Here is a 25,159-nt window from a genome sequence, read left to right as displayed (position 1 = left end):
AATAAAAGGGTGGTGGATGGGTTTAGATACAGGGCTGCAGTACACCTGGAGACTGCACAGGTCTGCAATCAGATCAATTCTGGAGTTCAATTCTGAACAGGTCTGCAATCAGATCAATTCTGGAGTTCAATGGTTCAGCAGTTTGATATTCTGCTAAATACCCCGTTGCAAGTCAAAGGGCAAACAAAGAACATTCAGGTTAGCTGTAAGTAAGAAAACATTTATATTGATCTCAAAGCAGCCTTAACTGACACAAATAGATTCCAAGACTGGGATTCCAAGACCCAAACTTGTCCCCTAACCATCACCCACCAAAACAAATGGACTGAACCTTGCTTCCCATAAGGGAAATGAAAAACAAATACTTGTATTTAGTATTTTGTTAGAACAGATGGCATTTTAGTAGACTGAAGAAATCATTTCACACTGAATTTTTTGCTGACTGAGAAAGGGTGTGGTGGAGGTGCTCAACCAGTCCAGCTATATCACTGAAGGGGTATTGGGAATAGTTAAATGTGATATAGAGACTTTATTATTAGAAGGTATAAAAAACCACTTTATTATTAGAAATCTACAGTTTTTATAGAAATAATGGTGGACTTAAGACTTGATTGGTCTTTAGGAATTTTCTCTCACACTATTGGTGAACTATGAATAGCACACTCTGGAGAACTATATTGATAAACAATGGTTACAGAAAGAGAGATAATAATAGTTTGAATTTTTTCTTTTAAGTTTCCCACAGCTTCTAAAATTCTGGGAGAATTATGTCTCTCTCTGTTCAGAAGATATATAATTAGTACATAGATACATTACAAGGCCTTGAAGGCTGTCACAGGATCATAGAATTGTTGAGTTTGGAAAAGACCTTTAAGATCATCAAGTCCAACTGTCAACCCAGCAACATCTCCATGTTCACCACTAAACCTTGTCCTCAAGTGCCACATCCACACATTTTTCAAACACTTCCAGTAATGATGACTTTACCACTGTCCTAAACATGCTGTTCCAATGGTTAACAACCTTTTTTGTGAAGAAGTATTCCCTAATATCAATCTAAACTCCCTTGGCACAACCTGAGGCCATCATTGAAAGAAAAGGCTATAGTTCCACAAAATAAACCAACAAGAGCAAAATTGCTGCACAACATCATCAGTAAAAAACTGCGATCTTATTTATTCTGGATTATGCATTTAGGGAAGGATGACACACAAGCTCTAGTGTTATGCACCAGGAGATGGAAGATACCAGAAGAAACTTGAACCATCAGCTTCTCACGATATAGGTGTTCAGTGTCTTGCATAAGGTATTTGTTGATCCAATCTGACAGCTGCTATGGCAATAAATTTCCAAAATCTTGAAATCGGAGGACAGAGTTGAACAAACACTCCAGAAAGGAGATAAAGTCAACCAAAAATGAAATTGAAAAATTCAGAAAATCTGAAATGGAGTGACTACAACCAATTGTACTAGGATGAAATGTGGTGCAGGGAAAAGGACCAAAACTTGCCCAAATTATTCCCTTTGAAATCCTTAAAATCAGGAAAGAAATGGAAACATGGACACAGAAGAGAAACTGAAGAATTGAAATTTCAAAAGAAAAAAAAACGTGATACTAGGTGAAACCAAGGAAAGCCAATGGGATGACCTGAAGTGCAGGAATTTGGCCTGAAGCTTTCCCAATCAATCCTCATTGAAATCACAAGATTTTATTCCCTTTCATGAAAGGGAAAATCAGAAAAAATCAGATTCTGGCATGGAAGCTTTAGATGACATGAAAAGCCTGCCATTACACCCTATATTCTCTTCCTGATCTTCCAGTGTTGGATCTGTTTGTTGATTTTTGCCTGAAATTGGATTGCAAAAACCAAGACATAGGCATCATGAAGTCTCTATTACTGTCATATAACAGACAGATCTGTAGTTAAACCGTCAGGTTTATTGCTGCAAGAGGCTGCAGATACCACAGCAAACAAGACAAATTTGTGGAATTAAAAGCCACTGAAAAGTATGAAACACCAAGGATAACTATCTTGATTAAGGATGTCTCCAGCCACATGCTGCTGGAAGACTATGGTGCAGGACACGTTATTGGACTCCCTTCCTGTTTGTCACACTTCCTTTCACCTCATGTGATCCACCCTCTAAGAAATCCTTTTTGACTGGATTTGAGCCTACAGAGATCCAGGGTCCCAGCAGGTACAGCTGATGGTTCCTTAGCCTCAATACTAAAGGAGATGGTGCACTAACAACTTGCACAATACAGCACTGGTCTTTCAGACACACAGCCCCCACGTGGCACCCCTTGAACACTTCTGCCACAGCCTCAGTAACACTGATCCTCCCAAAGAAATTGGCAGTGTAGGCACTGGGTCTGATCCAATATGCCCTGCACACTTCCTCCTCTAAAACGTGGTCATGGTTCAAAAGGATAAAGACAAGGAAGATGGACAAGAAAAAAATAATTTTACTCATAAATCCTCATCCTTCAACAGATTTGTTTTAAGTGCATGGAAAGTAGACTTGGTACCCAGCTACTGAGTGCTCTTCCAAGCTGAAAAATAAACAGAAAAGAAAGAATGCTGCAGTGAAAATGTGTTCTCTTCCTAATTAAAATTTCACTTGTGCAGTATTTGTTTTGATTTTTCACTCGCAAATATACTCATTTCCAACCATTACTGTTGCATTCTGATGCCAGTGTATGTGAATAAGTAATGGGTACAATCAGCTGAAATTACAGATTGCAATAAGATCAGTTTTGAAGCTCTGAAACAAACATTACTTTGTCTTACTGTTGTAGGTTATTGTAATAATCTCACTGCAATTTTCCCTCTCCTCTTGCCCCTCAACATTTGATTCAGAATCTGAATATATTATTCAGAATACACATACACTGCAGAACACCATGACCTAAAAGAGAGTACAGACTGAGTACTATGAGTACAGAAAGTCTTTGACCTGGGTAAAGCCCTCTGACATTGTTGGAAAAGCTGCAAGAAAAAGGATGTAAAAACAGTCTTTCATATAAAAAATAGGTTGTGCAGCATCTCAGATTACATTGTCTGAAAGAAGAAATTAGTTGTGCTCTTATTTCACTGTAATATCTGCTGCTGAGAAATTGCTTGTAAGTGGCAATCAGATTTGGAGCAAAGAATTAAAGCAAGCTTTTAATAAAATCTGATTGCAGAAGCCTATCTTTTATAAAAGTATAAAACTACCTCTGCAGACACAGGAATCAAAATGTCTATTTTTACCAGACTGAAATAAAAGAGAGATGCTGGAGAGCAGCATTGAGTGGGAACCACTGGCTGGGTTTGGTGTGGGCCAGTGGGTCCAGCACCTGCAATGTGCTGCAGCTCCCCTGCCACACACTTCACCATTTCCCTGCAAACTGCTCCTCACCTCTGCCAGCATGACAGAAGGGTCTGAACAATCCACCATGGCAAGAGAGGGTGTGTGGAAACATCCAAGTGAAGGACAGGAAGGCAAGTCCTGCTCAACGGGGCAGCAAAGGGCAGGAGGTGTCTCCCTCACAAGGAGCATCTCAGAAAGCTGCAGGCTGGAAAGTCAGCAAATGCTTCACGGGGGAAAACATCACCTGACCCTCAGCAGGCTGAATGCAAGAGACTGCTTAAAAAACCCTTGAAAATATGCACAGCTCACAAACCAAATTAGAAATACAGAAGGAAACATATGCTATTTTGACTACAGTTTGACTATGGTTTTGACAACATTTTTGTCCAAAAGTTTCAGCTGGAAGTGTGTGCAGTCAGAACTTTGTGGTGTGAGTAAACACAAACAGAGTCCAACCACAAGCTAAGAAAGTTTATTCTACAGTTCCTGTGAAGAAAGAAACAGAACTTCGGGCTATTATACAACACAAGTTTAAAAAAATAGAGTATCAGCAAATGAGAAAGAAAAGGAGAGGGAAGGAGGTACTTGGTACCTTTCTCTGTTGCAAGGGGACTGTAGGAATGTGCCCCCTATTGATGGAATGACAAAATTATCCTTTGTCTCCATAAAAAGGAAAAAAGCCCAGAAGTTTCTCTCCTCAATTTGGTAAAAAACACCTCATAGGACCTTGGGAACTTCACCTCAAACTTAAGGATAGCCAATTGGACAGAAGCCAAAAAGTCTCGACTAGGCAATTTACTAGAAAAAGAGGACAACAAAAGAATTAATTGCTTTTGTGAGGTGTTACCAAGAGCCTCTTGCCCTGGCTCGGTTTTTCTCTGTAAAGAGCTTTGTTATTTTTCCTTTTATTAAAACTTTTCTGCTTCAAACACTGTCACAGAAGCCATCCTGCTGATTTTATGCCATCTGACTTGGCTGAGCTATCTCAGGTGTGATATAGATCTCCAAGAACTCATAAGACCTGGCTTGAAGAGGCCCTTATATCAGGGGACCCTTTTTTATAAAGCAGCTTCTAGGTGTTCTTTGTGCAGGGGAAAAAACATAAGACCCTGAATCCACATCTCAGACTAGGAAGCAGAAATAATCAATATCAAACCCTACATTAGCAGGAGCACCTGCTCTTACCACTCCCAAGCACACAACATGCCAACAGACTGCTCTTCACTGACCTACACTGCTTATCCTGCAAGGAAGTGGAAGAGGGAAGGGGATTTCCATTGACAGAATGACTCATCTAGTGACTCAGATTCTTCACCTGTTCCTAGAGACATCCATAGAGACCCTAGACATAATGAGAAAGAGGTCAACGTCCCAAAGCATGTTAAGAAACCTCATGGCCCACCATGGAGCCATGCTCCCTCACAGGGGTTAATTTCCCTGGGTTGGGTCCCTCATGAGGTAAACCCCAAAGATTTCTTACCTACTTAAATGCCATGGCCCATGCTCAGATGTACTCAGCATAACAGGAAACAAAGTCTGCACCAGCTCCTGATTTGTCCCATTGTACCAAAACCACATCTATGGTTCGATGAGTGAGGCAGAACAATTAGTCTCAGCACTTGCAGGGTTATGGAAAGCAGTGATGAAGACACTGTCATCCCAGCACACTGTTTCAGAACACCACAGGATTTTCCATGTCCAAGCCCTGGCCCCGCAGTGGGTTGTCTTGAGGCACATTCAGCTGAAGCAGCAGGTAACAGCTCTAAGGCCATCATTACTGTTGAACAGCAGCAGCTTTTGGAAGAGATGTGGAGCATACGGAGAATGCAAATTTTCCTGTTTCCTTGGTTCATGCTGTCTTTGCACTGCACTGCCATCAGAGAGCACCTCTAGGTATTAACTGATCTCTTTCTCCAGTGTGATTGCAATAAGTTAAAGGGGTTTCAAATGGAACAGGCCAGGTGTCTCCCAAATATCCATCTTTGCCTGATATATTTTCCCATTTCTGTTTAGTAATAACACTTGAATTTCCATTTTTTTTTTTGTCCACAGTGGGTATCTCAGGAAGCCCTAATGCAGACATGTGCCACAAATCCTTCTGCAGCCACCTTCCATTTCAGGTGCCTCACCAAAGTCTGAGGTACCTCAGCTCTGACACATTTAACACCCTTTCAGCAAATTCAGTGCAGAACAGGCACTATCTCTACAAGCCAAGTAAGTAATATCCTACCTTTTCACCTCAAAACAGCTCAGTCTGGTTATAAATCATGCTTTATTGGATCAGCTTATGCTTAGGTGCCAGGGTTATACCTAACATGTCTGAGATATTATGTCACCTGCACATCCCTATGAGACTTTACACTGAATATTGAAATGGTGTGCTGCTACTAAAAAGGCCTTTCACACATTTCACCTGCTCTAGAATAGTTATTCCAGGCTAGGGCCATACAAGAAAATTCTGAAGTCAGGTATCAATGCTTCTATCACACATCATACACCTGTATGTAGTAGTCTTACCCAAATTTCTATTCACCAACCTTTCTGTAACTGAGAAATTTTCATCTCTCAACATTCATGAGTCCGGAAAGGTGATCAATAATTTGCTGTTTTTCAGTGTAATACACAAGAACCCTTGCAGAAAAAGTTAGGTCTGTTTTCAAGACATGCAATACTTTAACCTCATGGCTGATGATATTGATCTCTTAGTCATCAATTAAAGCCCTTCATCTTATATTCTCAGGAAATATAACTATCACTTACAAGCTAAGTGTGCAGTTCTGTGGGCTGTGTTGAATCACAAATAAAGATTTTTGCAGGTAGATTTCCTAGAACGCTGTATTGTAAAAGACCATTTATTCTCCCTAGAGGGAACCACCCTAAATTTGCTTGTACCATCAACATGAAATGGCTGCCAAAAGTCCTGCATTTGTACATTAGTGTGAAACTTTTGAGATTATTTTTATCCCAGCTGAGTTTTCAAGTAAGATGCAAGAACAGGCACTTATCTTGCATCAGGTGTTGCAGTTCACTGATAAACATGCATGAAAATTGTTCTGAGTCTAGTTTTCTCTGGTTTAATACTTTACATTAATTCTACACCAATTGTGCCTTAGAGCTCAAGGCAATTAGCAATTCCATCTTTCTAAGAAGAGTTATAAAAAATGACAATATTAAAGCTCCATTTTACCTAGTTCTCTTGATGATACTACTCCATTAAAAACATTACTTTAGTCCAGGCTTAATTGAAAACTATTCTTCTCCTGCATTCTTTCACATTAATTGTAGGTATTTGAAATAATATTCTTGATTAACTTAATTCAGCTGTGCCTCTGAAAAAGGAGTCTTTCCTTTTCCTTTCATTTCATATTCACAACTTAATTTTAGAAGTCCTAAAATAGGATCCTTCAGGAGTCAGTGGACTGCCACAGGTCAGTCCATTCCAGCTCAAGATAGATGTCCAAGGCAGATGGGATAAACAGCCCTCTGGACACATACATGTCTTTCAACTATGTGCAGCTAGCATGGTTTTTAGACAGATAAAAGAGGGTAAGATTAAACTCACCATAACCTTTAATCAAGATCTATGCACAACACTGACACAGGGTCTTTCTAGGCTGCTTGCTTGAACAGTTTGTAGGTCCTTAGTTGTCCTGCATATACTTTTCAAAATTATACAATCTCAAAATCTTCTGTTTGGAATGTAAAGCAAAAATGAAGGAAAAAAAAATAGAATGTTTATTTCTAATAAAGCTTAATTTGAATACGTATCAGAGCAGAACTTCATTGTAGATATGCTTGACCTTAGGGAGGAGCTGCTTATTGATAGTGAGGGGTGAAGTTAAGGCTGCTGCTCTTTAGATCATTCTAATTTCAGCCTTTCTACACATTAATTTTTGTAGTTTTGTTGGTACGTACAGAGACAGCCACAATATACACTTTCTAAACAACTGGACCAAGGAAAAAGAAGAACACTTGTAAAGAAGTTTGATGCAGGACAATTGTTGTCAGTAGTTGTGAGAAGGCCCAAGAGTCAGGCAGTTCTTGTGTCTATACCATGAGAAGCATCTGCATTTATGCCTGAGCTTTTAATAAAGCAAGTAAATCTGATTCAAATGGGGAGGCATCCTCACATATTTTATATTCCTTTATAAGAGACAAATATTTCCGGAAGAAACAGACCCCTCTGCCAGAGTGCTTTTAATTTAAGAAGTAAAGTGACTCTAAAAACCTAGGCAAAAGCAGGACTTCAATTTCTGTGAAAGCATGTTTAATTTTAAACGTATAACGATGTAAGAATTCAAGAGAAAATGGCAGCCAGTTTAAATATTAATTGTATTAATGAGAAGAGGGTGAGAATCTTGTCTTCTAAGTGGTTATGACTTAAACCTTCTAATTATAGCATGCACACATAATAGTTCAGTAAAAAAGAATATCAAGCATCCTCTGGATGGAAGATGTTCAGTTATCTGGTGAACCAGTAGCTGATTAACTGGCCACAGAGCTCACCTTGTGGAAAAAGGAAAAAAAACCCCAAAACTGAGCCTGTGTCTTTTCCCATTTACCCTGCTTTAAACCACAAACAATTCTGCTACTGTCAATGAAATCACTTTGTTTTCAAAATGGCATGAGGGCAGAATCAATCCAAAATAGTCTATTAATTAGTTTCTAACTTCATTCAGCTTTCAAAACAAACAAACAAACAAACAAATACAACTTTAAAAAAACATACACACAACTCGATACTCCAAATAAAGTCCATTCCCAAAGACATTCTCTAAAATAAAAAAAAATAAATTTCCCAAATCATGAAGTTCTGAAGCGCAGCCTCTGAAGTGCCAAAGTGTAGTTTGCCTTTACCCAGCAGTAGTGGGACAGAACTGATGTGTCCTGTGATGGAGCAGGCCCTTCCTGTCCCCCTCTAGCCCCCAGCTCTGTGTCAAGAGGCCATGGGGACCTTGCACAACTCTGGTTTGCTGTAAGGGCTACCAGAGATGCCCTGCGGGTGTTTTGGATTGCACAAAAGCTTCTGGGAATTACAGAGAAGGCTAGAGAGACCAAATTGTGCCTCTCCAGCAAGCAGAGGATAGTTCAGATGAAGGGCTGTATTTCAGTGGACTTCCCAAGGATTTGGACAAAAGGAGAGAGCAGCTATTGGTCAGACTAAGAAATGTCAGTAGGGGAAACAGATGGCCAAAAAGCTTAAAAACAAAATACGAATATTATACCTAAAAACTAGAAAGTAAGACACCTTTTCTGGAAGGACTTTTGCAGGTGAGGGGGGACCTACATGACTGAGAAAGCATTGGGTGAAGGTGTGAAGTTTCACCATGACTACCTCTACCATGAGAGATTTAGGGGTTTTGGTTGTTTAGTCAGAATTCTATTCTGGCTCAGTCTTATTTTGCGCCACTCCATTTTTTGCAGAACCTATAACTGCATCCATCTCTTCGCTTTAGGATTTTTCTTTCTTTTGTGTATGTTATCAGTAACCTTTGTTCCTTTAGGCTTTATTACCACAGATTTTGTAAGAACCTGAAGCACAGGACAGAGGGATTTGCAAGGAGAGCAGGATTTTGAATGCAAAGGGTTGACTGAGTATGGGGCTGACTGAACACTGCTGACACCAACTCCAACAGAATCCTGATTACATACAGCACTGGCTCCCAAACCTTTTGATCCCTGGGATATTAGCTCAGTTGCTTGGAGCATGGTAATAATAACACCAAGGTTGTGGGTTTGATCTTCACATGGGCCATTCACTTAAGTTCACCTGAGGGTCCCTTCCAACTCAGAACATGCTGTGATTCTGATATTACCAGTATTCAAACTTCCTTGTACAGACAGATCTAGCTGATAAATGCCATGATCACTATTATTCCTGAAGATCCCTAGCTAGATCACTTACCATCAATGATTTAAATAAAATATTTTCGTAAACGAGTCATACTTCTCACTCCCAAATACTGACAGCACACACAGTACAGCTGAACAGCAGCTCTACAGGATCACAGTCTGGGGATTTGCTCTGTAGAAGAATTGTTTGCAGTGACTTACCTGACAGGAACTGAAGATGGGTTTGCTATTGGAAATGACGTCCCAAAAACGGTTTTTCTCTGAGCTCAGACAGGGAAACAGACATACAAATGAAACACTCACCAGTCTCAGAAGAAGTTGTCTTCACAGAAAGAAGTTTGACTCCTTCTTTATCTGACTGGGCCCTGTTGAAGACAGAAAACATTTAAGCAGTCAGCACACATGTTGGTCATGACGAAACAAAACTCTAAGATTTTGGTCCTGAGGAGGCAGCATCTACTCCAGTCTAAACTGGCAGGCTTAAATGGGCTTTGCACAGGGTCAGGTAGCAGAAAATACCATTTGCCAACACCTCTGAAAATACCTTTCTCTTAAAATATGTGATAAATTAGGTTTAATTACTCCAGGTTTAATCTAGGACTTCACAGAAGAGGAGGGAAAAGGAGGAATATTTTTTTCTGTCAATGCAAACCTTTTAGCCATGTTGAATTGCAAAGAAGGACCACTTCAGATGTCCAGGGAGTCAGGGCTACCAAGTAAACCAGCAGCCTAAACATTGTTTTTGGTCATGCAAGCAGCCACTGCCAGGCTCAATGGCCTTCAGTTGGTATCTTCTAATGGATCTTTCTCAGTTTCCCTCTCCCTACACTCCTTAAGCCACGATATTTCAACTATGCAAATGATCTAGTGGAAACAAGATGGCACAGAAGAACATGATATAACAGGGAACAAGTGAAATATATATATAAATAATCCAGAATAAAAAGGAAACATGTTAAAAAGAGAGAAAGCATGAACAAAAGAAGTGGGGTGGGAAAAGATGTGGGGGTAGAGGTGAGGGATCAGTGTGGGAAAAAGTGGAAAAAAAAAGAAAAAAGACTGGGCAAGTGAGTCCTGTGGCACAGCAGAAGCTGTTTATCCACTTCAAAAGGATCAATTGCAAAACAGTTAAGAGTCACCACATTTCTATCCATGCTGAAACAGCTACATATCATGCATCCAGGTCTACAATAACTGCAAGCACAGCACTTTTAACAGGATATTCCTCTTTGGAATGGCAACTGATTATGCTATTTAAACAGAGGAAGATCAAAGAAGATCCTATGCAAAATCTGCTACATTTACAAGTGCCCTGTGATAGATCTCAAAACAATGAAAAGGATTCAACCTACTGTTCAGCGCCATTCTCCTGTCTCTCTGGAAGAAGAAAAAAAGTTAATATCATTTTGATTGCTGGAAATCAAACCCCAAACATTTAGACATGGCTATTGCAGTTGCTGGCAGAAGGCTCAGTTGTAATTTTGCAGTATTGCATTAAGTTCATAAACACAATCAACCAGCTTGAATAGTAATTGTTATTTTTCTGGTCATCTGTGGAAGTGAACTGACGTTCCTTGTACCAACACTTCTGGAAACCAGGGAGAATGACATTTGACTTGTCCAAGAGCACAACAGGAGTACATTTTTCCATGCAGCTCCCAAATCCCTGGGTAGCTGGCAACGAAGATGTGAGCATGCCATGGTTCTCAAGTACACAACAACTGAGCTAAAAGATGCAGGGTAAGGGGACTGAGGGAACAGGGGTGTTCCTGAGGCTGTACCTCCTGGGGGTACAGCCTGGCATGATGTCTGGGAACAGTTTGTCATCCCCATCAATGAGGAACAGGTTTGTCTCCAAAATTAATCATATGCTAAATGTATTTTATGCTTATGTGCAAGTGTGGGCAGATGGAAGGGGCCGGGGGTTACATCAGAGACATGGAGCCAACTCCATGGCACCAAGCACAGGGGAAGTGCACTGGATAGACCGGGGCAAATCCTACAGGAAGCATTACAGATTCTGTCTATCGATTCTATCTTCCAAATGAGTTTGCTAATAGAGTGTCTGATGACATTTGTGCATAGGGGAGGCTGCTAAGGAAATGTTCTTCATCTCACGTCCTTATCCCCTGACTCTGAATATTCCATCATTTCCTTAGTAAGGATCACACCTTCCTCTGTTTATCTGGGTCTGTTTTTCCATGTCATTGGCTAAATTGGTTGTGACACACTGTTTGTCTTGGTTTACAGCTTCAACACCCTGTTGTGATTTTGTATTTCCAAGGCCCGGTGATTTCACAGTTCTGCACAGGTCTCCTAACTCATGCCAGCTCACAGGGACAGAAAAACCAGAGTCTGGATCAGATCTAGGTTTTCACTTAATGGAAATTTACACTTACCTGTGGCCTACTTGGGAGACCCTAAAACATTTGGCAAATGGACTTTGATGGAACTATAACCCATTATCTTAAGTATTTAATGGACAGCAGAGAAAGAGATACTGACTTTAGTTGCTCTGTCAAAATGACTGTTTCTGAAAATACTGTTTTCTCAGGGATTTTGCTCCATGTACATTTTACTGTAACTGGAAAATGTTACTCATGCATCATGTGCCTGTGTGTGTGTATGTATGTATCAGATATATCCTTTAAAAGCCCACTGATATTTCTTTGCTTGTATCTAGAAGAAAGATAAAATAAATAAAGTGATTTTTTTTAATATCTTCAAATTTAGTTTTCACTGTCCATTTCTATCTATTTGATTCTGTTAGCAGAAGTGTTTGTTAGCTCTTTGTAGCTGCAAAAGCATGAACAAAAAGCTTTACAGCATGATTTATTCTCCAAAAATCATTTTGGCTCACTCTGGTCTTCCTACTGATTTTGAAAATGAAGTGTTAGTTTCCCACTTCAGGCAAAACACAAAATACAAAAAGCTTTCCTATCAGATTACCACAACAGTGATGGTTAAGGTAATCCAAAAGAGATCTTTTAATTATAAAAAGGACATTGATTTCCCTCCCCCTGCAGAGAAAGCAAACCAAATACCTGGAGTTTTCTTCTGGCACATTTTGTACAAAGCCACCAGTGAGAAGACAGAGAGGGTAATGACTATCAGGGTGATGACAATTGGCAAGATAACATCTGCAAAAGAGGGAGAACATAATTTTGGCTGCTGCGTCTGACTTACATTCCCTCTGTGTATAGGTACTTGCACACACTAAGGTGAGAGGCACTTCCAGCTCCACTTCACCAAACATTACCCATTTCTCCAGAGAGGATAACCTACTGTTCCTGTTCTTCTTCCTGCCACCACTGGGTCTCAGGCTTGGATGCTTTGTGGAGGGAAGACAGGCTTGTTCCTTCTCCCACCCTTACTTCTTCCTTGACACTCATGCTGCCCTGTGGAACTGGTTTCACCCATTTTTCAGTTAAAGAACAAGGTTTCAGCACCTGCTCCACTGGGCCCACCTTAATTTTGAAAACTCTCATCATTCAACCCAGTGCTGATGGCCTCCAAAGGCTCTGTGAGAAAGTTGTGTTCTAGAAATAGTTTTTTAAACATGCAATTTATTTTTTCCTCTTTTTTTGAAAAAAAAAAAGAGCAGTCTAAAATTCAGCAACTGAAGCAATTATTTTGCTTTTAACATTGTGCACCCAGAGAGACACCAAGGAATTACATAATTCAGTAACATTCCCCACAGCACTTAAAACCAGGGATAGAAAATGCAAGATCTCCTTTTAAAATGAGGACATTTCTTTCCTTTTATTATTTCCCACCATCTGTCATTTCCTGACAGGTGTTTCCCAGCCAAGAAGCAAAAAAAGGAAAGAATTATGTAATGAAGAGAAGCTTTCCCTGGGAAATATATAAGCCGAGCTTCTCCCTTTTTATCATTTTTCTGGCAGCAACTGGCCACATTCAAATTCAGCAGGCACTCTCCTGCCTGCTGGCCTAGCCCTGTGTCAGGGGGAGGCTGCATTCAATGGCTCTTGATGCAATTAATATTTAATGTTCATATAGATGCATCCTTGCATCTGTGGAACCAGAGGGAGACAGTTTACGTGGGAAAACATCAAACATACTTTGCTTAGTCAGTACTCTGGCTTGGAAATAGCAAAGCTGCAGCACCACTCTTGCCCCAGAGATGCATAATATTAAAATGAAAGATTAAGTAGCATGCATCATGCAAATATCAAGTCCTTAAAGAGTCTGCAGAAGACTGCCTCCTAGACCTTTTCTCCTATGACAATATGAATAATATATTCATATCATACAGTCACAACAATACATTCATATAATAAGTACAACATGTATATGAGCAATTTTTTGTATGTTCCCTCAGGTCTTCTCTCACAGGGGATAACTATTTTTGGGGTTTTTTTTCAATTTCACCACTTTGAATCCATCCTTGGGAATAATTGTGCTGCTCCACAGTGAGGGAAGTGTCAGCTTATTGAGCTCTGTTTCTCTCTGAGAGGAGTTTTATAGCCAGCATTTAAATTTGGTTTGTAATAGGGCCCAAGTCTGGTAAGGCTAGAAATAAAACTGCCAGTTTCATTTGTCTGCTACTCCAATCACTCATCAAAAGCAAAACTGATCAACTGAAAACTCAAAATCTGGACAATTAAGTAAGAATACTCACTAGAATAGCTGATATTACTCCCTGTATGAGTCTGGTTTCCAGAACTGCTTTTAGGACTTTCAGAAGTTGGCTCTGCAAAAGAAATAGTGCCTTTCAGGTAAAAATGTATTGCTAGAATTCCCCAAACAACTTCTTCTTAAAAATTACCCTCACAAAACAACTTCTGTGTCCTCAGTTCTGGAGCTTCACTTGGTGTTTCACATCTACATTTCTTCTCAATAATACTTGGATAACTTAGCAAGAGGGGTGGAAAAGTTTGTCTAGAGTGGCCTAAAGAAACACACACTTTTTATGGGTGCAGACTTCCCTAAGATCCTCTGCTTGTCCACTTACAGGTTATGAGCTACAAACTTTTTCCCTTTAGGAGGTTATGGTTCTCTTCAACATTACAAGAGAATTTTTAACAAGAAAATAAACAAGAAAGCAGGTGAAAATTAGACCTGTCTCCAAGAGAAGAAAGACCAAAATATTTCACTGCTAATTAAAAAAAAAGCGCTTATAGTAGATGAAGAAGTCTGAGGTGCAATATTAGTAGATAGCAAGTTTTCTTGAGTGTGGATATAGAGGACTGTGCCTGCTCTCTGCCCCATTTGGAGACAGCAATGTTGTGAGTCTCTGGGCCATCTTTTAGGGCTAGGTTTAAAGGAATACATTTCTACCTTCAGGTGCTAATCTGAATTTGAGTCAGGTATCAACAACACAAATTATTTATCACCTTGCTGCATACAGCCTATGAAGAAACAATCACTGAACTTCCAGAGAGAAAATGCAAACATTGGCATTTCCCTAGGTACATTAGATAGCACATGGGATTGCATTCCATATTGGATGGAGGCTTGAGTGAACAAGTGCTCACTGCCTCTGAAGGAGCCAACTGGCTGGACAGACGTGATGCAAGGTCAAGCATTTCCATTGCCTGGCTAAATATCAGAAGTGGCTCTCAAACAGAGGCATCTGGGGAAGGTGATCTGTTAAAAATGGGCCCTAGCAGAGGTTATAGATCCATATATATGTAGTGAGAACATGGTGGCAACCACTGAGGTTTTATTGGTCAGGTACTTACTCTCAATCTAGGTTCCTCTTCCCAAGAACGGAAGAGGGCTCAAATTGTAGGGTGGAAGCTATGAAATTAATTAAGTCATTAAAACCAATCTCCTATGGCCATTTTGAGGTCTAGAATACAATTTTGTTCTACTAAGTCTCTGAAAGACATGTCCCTGTTTTTACAGAAACTTTTACATAGGCAGTACTTGTAACTCTAATCCATGGAGTTACAGTAACAAATAAGGTTTGTTTGTCCCAACCATGTAGGAATTCCTCTTCCTTGCAAAACTGATTTTAAACTCATGCCCACTATTAAAAAAATGTTTTGGTGGTCGTTTTCTTCCCCCCTTTCCCACTCTTCCACCTTCATTTGTCTGGACACAGACAGAAGCCTCCTGGGGAAAAATGATCACTTACTAAGTGCTTGTGTAGTGCCTAAACAATACAGTCATAGCTGAGACATTCTGATGCTATAGCACAGGAAACAATCATTGTCCAAGACTTTATCTCTGAAAAATCACTGTTTCTTTAATGCAGAAGTTCTCTTTCCCTTGGTGCCTATCTGCTGAGGGGTGATAATGTACGGTTGGAAGCTGAGCCATCACCAAGTGACTAAAACAATTCCAATGCATTCTTAATTCCATGTGATTGCTTCAGATTTCCCAAGGAAATACTCCTGCCTTTTTGTTACCTTATCTGGTATACTACCAATTGCCAGGGCAAGCAGGCAATTATCACGGCAATGAGTTACCCTGGATACTGACTGGAAATGTCAACAGAAACAAACTGCACTGAAAAACAGGAATGTGTGTCCCCACATTTGTGCAGGAGATGTGTGCCTCTCCTCAGGAGAAAAACTGAGGACTGAAATCCACTGTTGCTTTTTTTTTTTTTTAACTTGTTTATCTGTTAATTCACCAAGATGTGAGTAATAAAGGAAAGAAAAAATCGGTAGGTTAGCATTTAAACTACTTGTGACCATCAATGAGAAATATGACAGCTGAAAAGAAACATTACTGAATAAAACAGAGTAAGGAACTAAAACCTTAAGCTCATTTCTTCACTTCTTTCATTAAAGTTTCTCACAAGTCAGTCCCTCCTGTCTAGTTTGTCTGGATCTGGGAGGTATTTTCCAGTTATGGAATAATCTGGGATCAGAATAAAAATTAATTGGAAAAATACATCCATCACAGTAACAGGAGGGCCACAACTTTGCAGGCAGCAGCAAGAACTGCAGGGACCAGTACAGAAGAGACTGTTTCCTGATAAGCCCAGAGAAAGGAAAATAGGACAATACAAGTTCATTAGCACAGGAAACTTGCCTTACTCTGGGGTTTTTCTGCTTCTCACTACAGGACAAGGAACAAGAGCCACTGACAAGAACAAGCTCCTTGGTAAACACTCTATTTATAACAGCTTTCCATTGCTTCATATAATATACCAGGCCTGATTTTTTTTGTGGTCCCACCCTGTTTTCTTTCCAGTATCTGCCAGTCCATCATGGTATTCAGTTGAAATCACAGCAAATTACTCAATGCTACAAGCTGAACATCACTCTTCCTCTGGTCTGTGTTTCAGGTACATTATTCCCCTAGATCCTTCTTGCTCCCTGAACATTTCCTTTCCTGAGGCTGTCCTTCCCACACCCCACACCAGCCTTTTTCATCACTGTGCATAGAGCAACCTCTTCTATTGCTCTTACTTGTTGAATGTGTTGGAGAGCTCATGGGAAGGCCTGCAATAAAACAGAAAGAATAGGTTTGTTAGTGTCTGTTTTAGATGTCCAGAGTCTTCACATCATACAAACTGGCAGACTCTGGGAACTCCTCAGTAACACCCACAACAGATTCTGCCCCAGGAGTGACAAGCTAACACTGTTCCTAAGCCCAGAAAGTCTGAGCTGTAAAAGTCTCCAGCCATCCCTTACAGATGGGAGCAGAATCCAAAGTCTATGCTGGGTTGTTATTCTGCTCAAGAGAGGAAAATACTGAATTAATTGATATATTCCTTAAAAACTCCTACTTCCAAAATTGAAAAGTGCCTGGGAGTGAATAGCTGACATTTAACTGACAAGTAAGTGTTTTAATAAAAGAAACTAATTGAGACACATCTTCAAGAGTCACAAAACCCTTTAAAAAGAAATCTTTGTTTATTATCTTGGTGCTTTTGGCTAGCAGACTGCCAAGCAGCAGAAGCAAGAGGCACTGCTAATGAGGAAAAACTTGACCTTACAGAGCACTGGGCACAATGCTTACTGGCTCTACTGTTAGCTTCCCCCAGCTACTTCAGAAGTTTTTGGTGCACAACATTTTCTTTTTTTGTTGTTGTTGTTGTTAGCATGCTGTTCCTGTGTGTCTAGACTGTAGCAGGCTTGGAAATTAGAGTGGCTGTGTCCTCTGTGTCCCAGCTGTGCCCAGGGTGGGGGATCACAGAGGCAACATCATGAAGGCAGCTGTAACTCCAGGCAGGCATTAAGTCTGTCCCCTGCCTGCCCAGGTTCCTCCTCTAAACCAGTTTCCCCAGGGAGCACAAATCCATTCTTATACCCTCACTACACCTTCTGTGCTGTGCACAAAGACAGCTCCTACCAGCAGAGCTGTAACAGACATTGTTCTATTGCTGTGAACATGCTCTTTGAAAACCAGAATGCTGCTCTTGTTTTTCCTTCTCTCCACCCACAATTAAAACCATGGATCACTTCAGCCGCTGGGGTGCAAATAACCACTTTTGCTAATGGCACATGTGACGAAACTTAAACTGCATTTTAATCACAAATGTTCATGAAAAGTATGTTTAGGTTGAAAAGCTAAGTACTTAAAAGTCAACAGTAAGAGCTCTTCTTGAACATACTAAATATTTGTCATGCTAAGTATCCCGAATGTATACAGTTACCTCACCCTGGCTTCCTAGAATGCAGATGAGACTGTTTTCCTAAGCTTTTTGTCGTCTCATCAATCCATCTGCAAACAGCACTATCACTGTGCTCTAAGAGGATCTCTGTGATGAATCATTAGGCAATGTTTATAGCATGTTTGGGCAACATTACCAAGCAAAAGCCTTCAGGAAGTTAATAAATCACTTGTCAAAGGAGCAACACACAGTAGACAATGCAGGAGGACACACACCTGGCATTAAGGAAACATCCAAATATTATATGATTGCTTATTACCAGAATACTGCCTTTCCTTCAGCCTGTAAGGTGTGGGATGCCATGATAAAAACACCATGTGATCACACAGCATCTGGGCACACTAGCAAACTGTAAGGCCCTGTGTGTGCATATTCTAAACGAAAGGCAGAAGATTTGATTGATTTGATTTAGCAACCTATTTGTTGAGTCTTACAAATAGGTCACTTCTCTATGAAGTCACTTTAAACCTTGTCTCTCAAGTCTGTGGAACTTTCCTTTGAAAGAGCTCCAACATGATAACATAATTGCACATTTTCCCTTACATTCATTCTTACAAATAAGATGAAGCATCTTGGCTCAAATTAAAACAAATAAATAAATAGAAAAAGCATACTAAGCCCAAAACTGATATCCAAGTTCACCTCAAAGAGTTAACAGCTTTTCAAACCTGAATGCTGGTGACATAAGCACAGGTGACACAAGTCTCTGCAAACAGGAAGGGCTGGGGAACATGTGCTTCAGTATCCACTGGCACAACCAAAAGCCATGTAGCTGTCCTGGCCAAACCTTGCCTCTTTGATAAACCCAGAGAGCAGAAATTACCCTAGGGGGGAAACATTACAGCAGCTGCCTGCCCTCTCTTTCTAGGCCTCTATTATTTTTTAACAGCTGCACACACCTACACACAATAATACTACCAGCATCTTTCCAGAAGGTATCTCACCCAGGTTTTGCTAGAGCATGAAAAATTAAATTGGAAAAATCTCACTCCTTCCTCTCTCTCCCTGTCTCCAGCATGCAAGCAAGGCACCAGTTCACCCTCTGTTCAGAGATAGCTCAGCCCTGCCATGCAAACAAAGCTGTGCTTATCCGAGTGATTCAGCAGGTGCTTTCAGTTTGCATTTTCCAAATAACCATCAAGTGCCCTTCTTGGTGTGGGCCTCCCATACTGCTCTTCTCCAGAAAGAGAAGGACAGAAGGAAAAGCAGCATTTCACTTGGTAACAGTTAGTGTACTTGCTCTAGCTGCCTGTACAGAGCTTGCTACCCCCTTTGGGGCTGCAAGCAAGATGCTCTGCATAAATAATCTGGGAAGATTTCCAGATTCATCAAGAAAAGTGAAGTGTGCAACACTGGCTGTGCTGGGTTCCTCCTTGTGCAGTAAGAAGGACAAGGATAAAAACTTTGGCATATGACCGTGGTTTGTTTTGAAATTACCTGCCTGAGTCAGTTCAGCACTGGTGAGAAGCTCGACAGATGGAGGAAGAGACCAATAACTAAACTCTCCCCACTCTGTTCTCCAACAGCCGCTACCTAAGCAGCCTGGATACCCTGCAGTTTGCTACTTCTGTTTTTTGGAGTGCAGCCACATTCAACTGTGCTCACTGGCAAAACAAACGAATACATTTGGCTGATTACTCAGAGGGGATATACCACAATATAAATCAAAGCAAAATTAAAAACTTGAAAAAGCCTTTTTGCCTTGACCACACCATAGATCTGTAATAGTGTTAACTGAGGCTTTGCTATGTTTTCCATCTCCCAGAAACTTCTGGTTTTGTGTCTCTCTCTTTGTGAAGGAGCTGAAGATACAGTGAGTAATTTTTATCTAATATCACTATCCAGAGTTCCTGCAGTTTGTGTACAGATAGAGTCAAACCCTACTAGTCTTACTCATAAAAATTTTTCTTAGGGAGATGCCTCCTGTGAATCAAATGAGTAGGATTTATAATTGGAGGAGTGCAATAAAGATATCAATAGATGAAGCAGGTTGATTCATCTGACAGTTTATTATAATAGATCATTTAATCTTACCACCCTGCTGGGTGAACTTAAGCTCATACTACTTTATGGATTTTTTTCGTTGTTTAGATCACAGAATAAAAAGCCACAATGCTTGCAGTTTCTCAGATGTATTTAGACTCTAATATCCAATTTTTCATTAATTAAACAAAAGGAGAAAATGAAATATCAGCAAGCAATCCTCCGTGGAGGTGGAGGAGGAGTGGGAGGTATATTCTGCATGACAGCCAAAGTTAAAGAAGCGCAGCATGTGTCAATGGCACGCATGCAGGTGGCTCTCTTTGCTAAAAACAGCCCTTATTGCCTCCCCTAGCCCGGGTGAGCACTACGCAGCACCTCCTCTGTGGCTGGTGCTTTCAATCTCCTTTAATACAGCAATTCTGTTCTCTGATGTTCCTACACGTTCTTTCCCAGGCTCCCCCACTCATCTCAGTCGCTCTCCAGCTCTCTGTAGCACTCCTCCCACACCCTGATCTTTTGATATGGCTGATTGGAAATTTCTCTGCAAAATGTGCTTTCTTCTTTTTCTGCATCAAGAAAGGAAACTTTCACCAAAATGGCATTTTTTTTAAAAATGGAAAATGGTCTCAAAACTAAACATATTTAGCCAGCTGGATAATTTTGGTTGGGCATACCAAATAGAAATGTTCTGGTTTGGATCCATATCACATTAATTTGTCTTCTCCTGAGCTCCCACGCAGAAGACGCGGCTCAGACACCTCCAGCTTGCAAGCTATTCTATCCCCCAAGAGCTGCAGCCTTGGCACACACAGCCCCCTGCTTTGGTGAACAAAAGGCACCCAGCTGCTGAATGTGAAATTCTGGAGACCCAGAAATAAATAATCTAATGGCAGTGAGAGAGGTGGCATTTCCTTTAGTCTCAGCACAGGATGAAACAACTGGCTTCACACTTGCATTGCCTTAAAGTCATTAGGGTGTAGCATATGGCTTCCCCTGGGCCTGAGCAGAGAGGAGAAGAAATCTGTTTAGAAGGAACCAAGACATTTTTCTTTAAGCTTTTAACACATACAGAGAATAAGGGAATAAGGGAGCAAGGGTGGTCTAAGGCTTAACCATTTGGAATAAGCTACCTAACACATCAGGATGAGAAAGGGGATTTCTTGCATATACAACCTTCAAGAAAGAAGCCAGGGGCTGGTGCTGTGAGGAGACAGGAAAGGTGATAGTGTGGAAATCCTGGTGTGGGCAGAAGTGATTTTGAACTGGCATTTTTATGGGAACTTGGAGCATTGGCTATGCCAATGATACCTAGACCGACTGCCCCTGGATGGATGGGTTCTTTCTGTCTCAGCCAGGCAATTATAGTTCTGGCATCTTGGGTAGTCTCTGAGCTCAGGATGATTTATTGGTTTTACAGCAGAGTAAGCTGAGTAAGATGATGACTTTTGCAAACAGACCCCAGGAAGGTTGTAAAACTTTCTTGACAAATTTTAAGTGTAAAATGTAATTATATACACAGCATAGTAGGTAATTCAATACACATGATGCACAGTCAGAAATGCATTACAATTTAATAATAACCTGGGCAATTTACCTGAGTGAGAGACCTTTTAATTAAAAATGTTATAATTTAATGTTTTATTGTAGTATAGCAATGATGAGGTTTCTGTACTGTGCCTATATTTGCCAAAAGACATGAAACCCAACAGGAAAGTCAAGTAACCATAGGTCACATTATATGCATTATGGGGAATGGGCTTATTGAAATAATTGCAAGGACTTCTCTCTGAATCAGTGGCCTTGGGTTTACTTTAACTTCCTTAAAATGCTTAAATCTTATTGCATGCTTCCAGGCATTTGCATATCCATGCAAAAGTGAGCATATTGCTCCACTTTTATATCCAATCCTCTCCTTTATGAGGAAAAATCACAGTACACACACATGCTTATCTCCCACAGACACAATCCAGAGTTTGCAAAAAGAGTCTTGTATCCCTTAGGGGATGTTAAGCACTATTATTAATAATAGGGATACGTAAACAAAGAGACTCTCCTTGTTGGATTTACACACATGTAGTTAAGAGTAAGTACTAAATGAAGGGAAGGCCCAAGAGACCTTAAGCAAACCCGAACAAGTGGTTCTTCAAAACCTAGGGAAGTTAAGCCAGCTAGAAGTATAATAAATGATCATTCATATGACCTGGCATCTGCATTCACCACAGTGTTTCTTAGTGAATATATACACCAAAAACACCCAGAAAAACAGTAAGACCAGACTTGAGCTGAGAAGAGTTGATACATTTTTGACCTTGCATGCGACCATGCTGTACTTTGAACAACATCATTTAATTGGTAATACGCATAGAATTTCTCTCCAGATTTTATAACAACTGCAAAAATTATAGCTGTTTTCTCCTTTGTCTCCTCTGCCTTGCAGCCAGGGAATTTATCTTGATGACCTCCTCTGACAGCCAATGCTACACAATGACCTCACACAGCATATATGAAGATTACTATTATCATTTGTAATTTATATCCTCCTGTAATGACACCATGTATCTCAACTGAGTGTTTGGAAGTTCACCCATCACTCAACACAACTTCAAGGCTAGGTGACGTGGACACAGTGTACCCTGCATGAATAAGGAGATGTGGCCCTCATTCCATCACAATGCACAGCAAATGAAGAAAACACTCAACATTATTTGCATCTTTTAACTGCTTGTACAGAGAAAGAAAGTGCATGTTTTCAAGACTTACCTGAGGTTCCAGAAGCAGAAGTGTTTGTTTTAGGAGAGACCGTAGAAGTAAAAGACTGTCCCGTAGTAGGTGCAGCACCCAAACTCTCATTTTGTGGCAATTGTGCTCCACTTGCTTGTGTAGCTGGAAATGAGAGAGATGTTCAGGGAAGAGGCACCTACACAAGCATTGTCTTAGATCCTGAAACATCCCTCAGACAAATGCTCTGGCCATCATAGAAAAGACTAAATGTAAGAAAGCCCTGCATGTTCTGGTAACTGTCTCCCAAGGAACAAACCATCCCTATGGAATTGCTGAGGCACCTTCAAAGCACATAGTAGCAAGAGAAACAGCCTCATATCTGTGCCAGAAAACAACCCTTGGGACCCTAGAATAGTTAGACAGTGTTGCACCAAGAGCAACATTAGCAGGAGAAGCTCAACTTACTGCCCTCTAGATTTTCCTTCATTTTAAAATCAATCCATCAATCAATCAATCAGGCTTCAGTTACAACTGTCACATAATGTGATACTGTATAATTTTTAGGGATTGCAATTAAGCAAAGAATTAATTATTTCATTCTGTGCCGTTAAGCCCTAGGAAATAACATATCACTGAATATTAATGTATGAAAAAGAAATTGTCTTTTTTTTCCTCTCACTTAGCCAACAGGAGATCAAGGCTATTGTGTCACAAGATTTGCAGCCTTAGGTGAGGCCAAGACCATGGTGGAGGACATGACCTGAGCCTGTGGAAATGAAGGTCACGGAATGACCAGAAAAAATTTAAGATATTCCAGCACTGCCCATAATTCCTACGTCTGTGCTCAAACCTCAGAATAACAATAGGTAAGAGCGTGCCTACTGAATAAAACATAGAGGTGCCCAAGAGTAACTTTCTACTTCCTGTCTGATATAAATCAGAGAGGCTACTGAGCTGTAAACTGTTTTCAGTGCTTCTTCATATGAATTTTAAACACTGGAACTGAAACAACTAAGACATGTTTCAGTCAGCGAGCAACATCACACACATGCAATATGTAAATCTTGAGGAATGCTTCATCACACACTTTATCTAGAAACTGATTACCTGTTTGATAATCAAAGAACCCAAAGCACCTTATTCTACAACTACACACCTTTAACTTGGCCTTTCCCTTCCCCTCTTGTTCAGTAAGTGCAGTACCTTAGAAAAGCAAGCTTCAAAAATCAGTAAGATAAGAGAGAGTGAGCCAAGGCCATTGGAGTCGGGGGATTCATACAATTTTGGAAACTGAGAAAAGCTGGGCAGCCAGGCACGGTGTCTTTTGAGGTAGAGGCATGAAAATGATGAAAAACAACTTGATCCCCCCTTTCACTGGGATTCTAGTGAGGAGAAGCAGAATTTCATGTCAGGTTCCTTCGGGAACTTCGGCATTGTACCCCTTCAATACACAGGTCTGCCTACAGTAGGAAGGAGTGTAAAAAGCCCCTCTACCTCATTTTATACTATGATATAGTGCAAGGATCTGATAATGTTAACAATTTCTACATTCTCTTCATGGAAGCTTTGAATCAATCTTAAGAAGCAAACTTTTTCCATATTTGATTCTTACTGTCATGGCTTCAGACTCAAATTTTATATGTTGAATTTTATTCTGAGATCAATTTTTAAAAAAGGAAAAAAACCCCAAATTGAGGTACCTCCCTCTCCCTATAAGATGCACAGGCTTGCAGCAGTAACAGCAACCATCTTGTGGCTCCCTTGTCATAGGTTAGAAAAGGATTGCATGGGAAAATGAAAAGTAACTCAGAATAACAGTGCAGAGATACTCAAACATAAAGATACTTTGTGAACACTGCAAAACAATCAGGTGTGTGGGAGAGAGGAAGAGGGAGGCAGCCAGTTACCCTGTAACCCCACAGAGGGCTGTTTTCCCATGGGGATCACTCGTTCCATGCATCCTATCAGTCCTGGCAGCAACCCAGCCTCGGGTGCTCCTCTTGTGTTTGGGAGCTGTGAGAACAGATTGTTCTCAGGAACATGGGCTGTGCACTGGATATGCCTTGGCAGGGGATCGGGAGAGGAGGGATGATGGCATTTCCATTTTATTTCATTTTTTTAATTTAGCCTGGATATGATTCTCCCAGTGACCCAGGCAGCACCAGGTATGACTTGCACCTTTACCTAGGGCTTGGCAAAAGGTTGTTGCATTTATTTTGCCAGACTGCAGAACGCCTCAGTCAAGGGATAAAGTAGAGGTGCTACAGGGCAAAAAATCCATGTGCCAGTTTTCACCATTTCCAAGAGGGAAAACGCGACCTGGCGGGTAAGGCTCCCTTAATTCCACTGCAAGATTAAATCCTAGCAACCCAATTCTCTGCTGACTTGTGGCTTTGAAGAAGCATCCAAGCCTCACGCCCAACGCACAGCTCAGCCTCTACCACCAACACATTTAGCAGATGAGACAGCTTCTGCACCAAAGCCTGTGGGAACAGGAACATCCATACCCAGCCACTGCTCATGTACTCAACAAAGATGTGCCTTTTCGCTAAATCCTTTAACTTGTCCCTGCGAGCTCTAATTGGGTCTCGGCGGCAGGAGACAGCGGCAGCCCTGGCTGCGGTGCCCGTGCTCCGCGCGGGGACAGGCGGG

General features: G+C 40.7%; 1 protein-coding gene across 1 annotated transcript in view; it reads right to left on the bottom strand.

Moving 5' to 3' along the window:
• Positions 1 to 25,159, bottom strand: part of EMCN (endomucin) — a 55,048-nt gene that overhangs the window by 5,002 nt on the left and 24,887 nt on the right. Inside the window, exons 5-10 of the mRNA XM_036383067.2 lie at positions 22,547 to 22,669; positions 16,596 to 16,628; positions 13,850 to 13,921; positions 12,252 to 12,347; positions 10,560 to 10,584; positions 9,511 to 9,572 (exon numbers count right to left, since the gene is read on the bottom strand). Coding sequence (XP_036238960.1) covers positions 9,511 to 9,572; positions 10,560 to 10,584; positions 12,252 to 12,347; positions 13,850 to 13,921; positions 16,596 to 16,628; positions 22,547 to 22,669 — 411 coding nt within the window. The remainder of the gene's footprint in view (positions 1 to 9,510; positions 9,573 to 10,559; positions 10,585 to 12,251; positions 12,348 to 13,849; positions 13,922 to 16,595; positions 16,629 to 22,546; positions 22,670 to 25,159) is intronic.

Source organism: Molothrus ater, chromosome 4 (genome assembly GCF_012460135.2).
Source record: "Molothrus ater isolate BHLD 08-10-18 breed brown headed cowbird chromosome 4, BPBGC_Mater_1.1, whole genome shotgun sequence".
Taxonomy (NCBI): Eukaryota; Metazoa; Chordata; class Aves; order Passeriformes; family Icteridae; genus Molothrus; species Molothrus ater.
The sequence above is the reverse complement of the archived record's forward strand: the minus strand, read 5'-3'. Positions and strand labels throughout refer to the sequence as shown.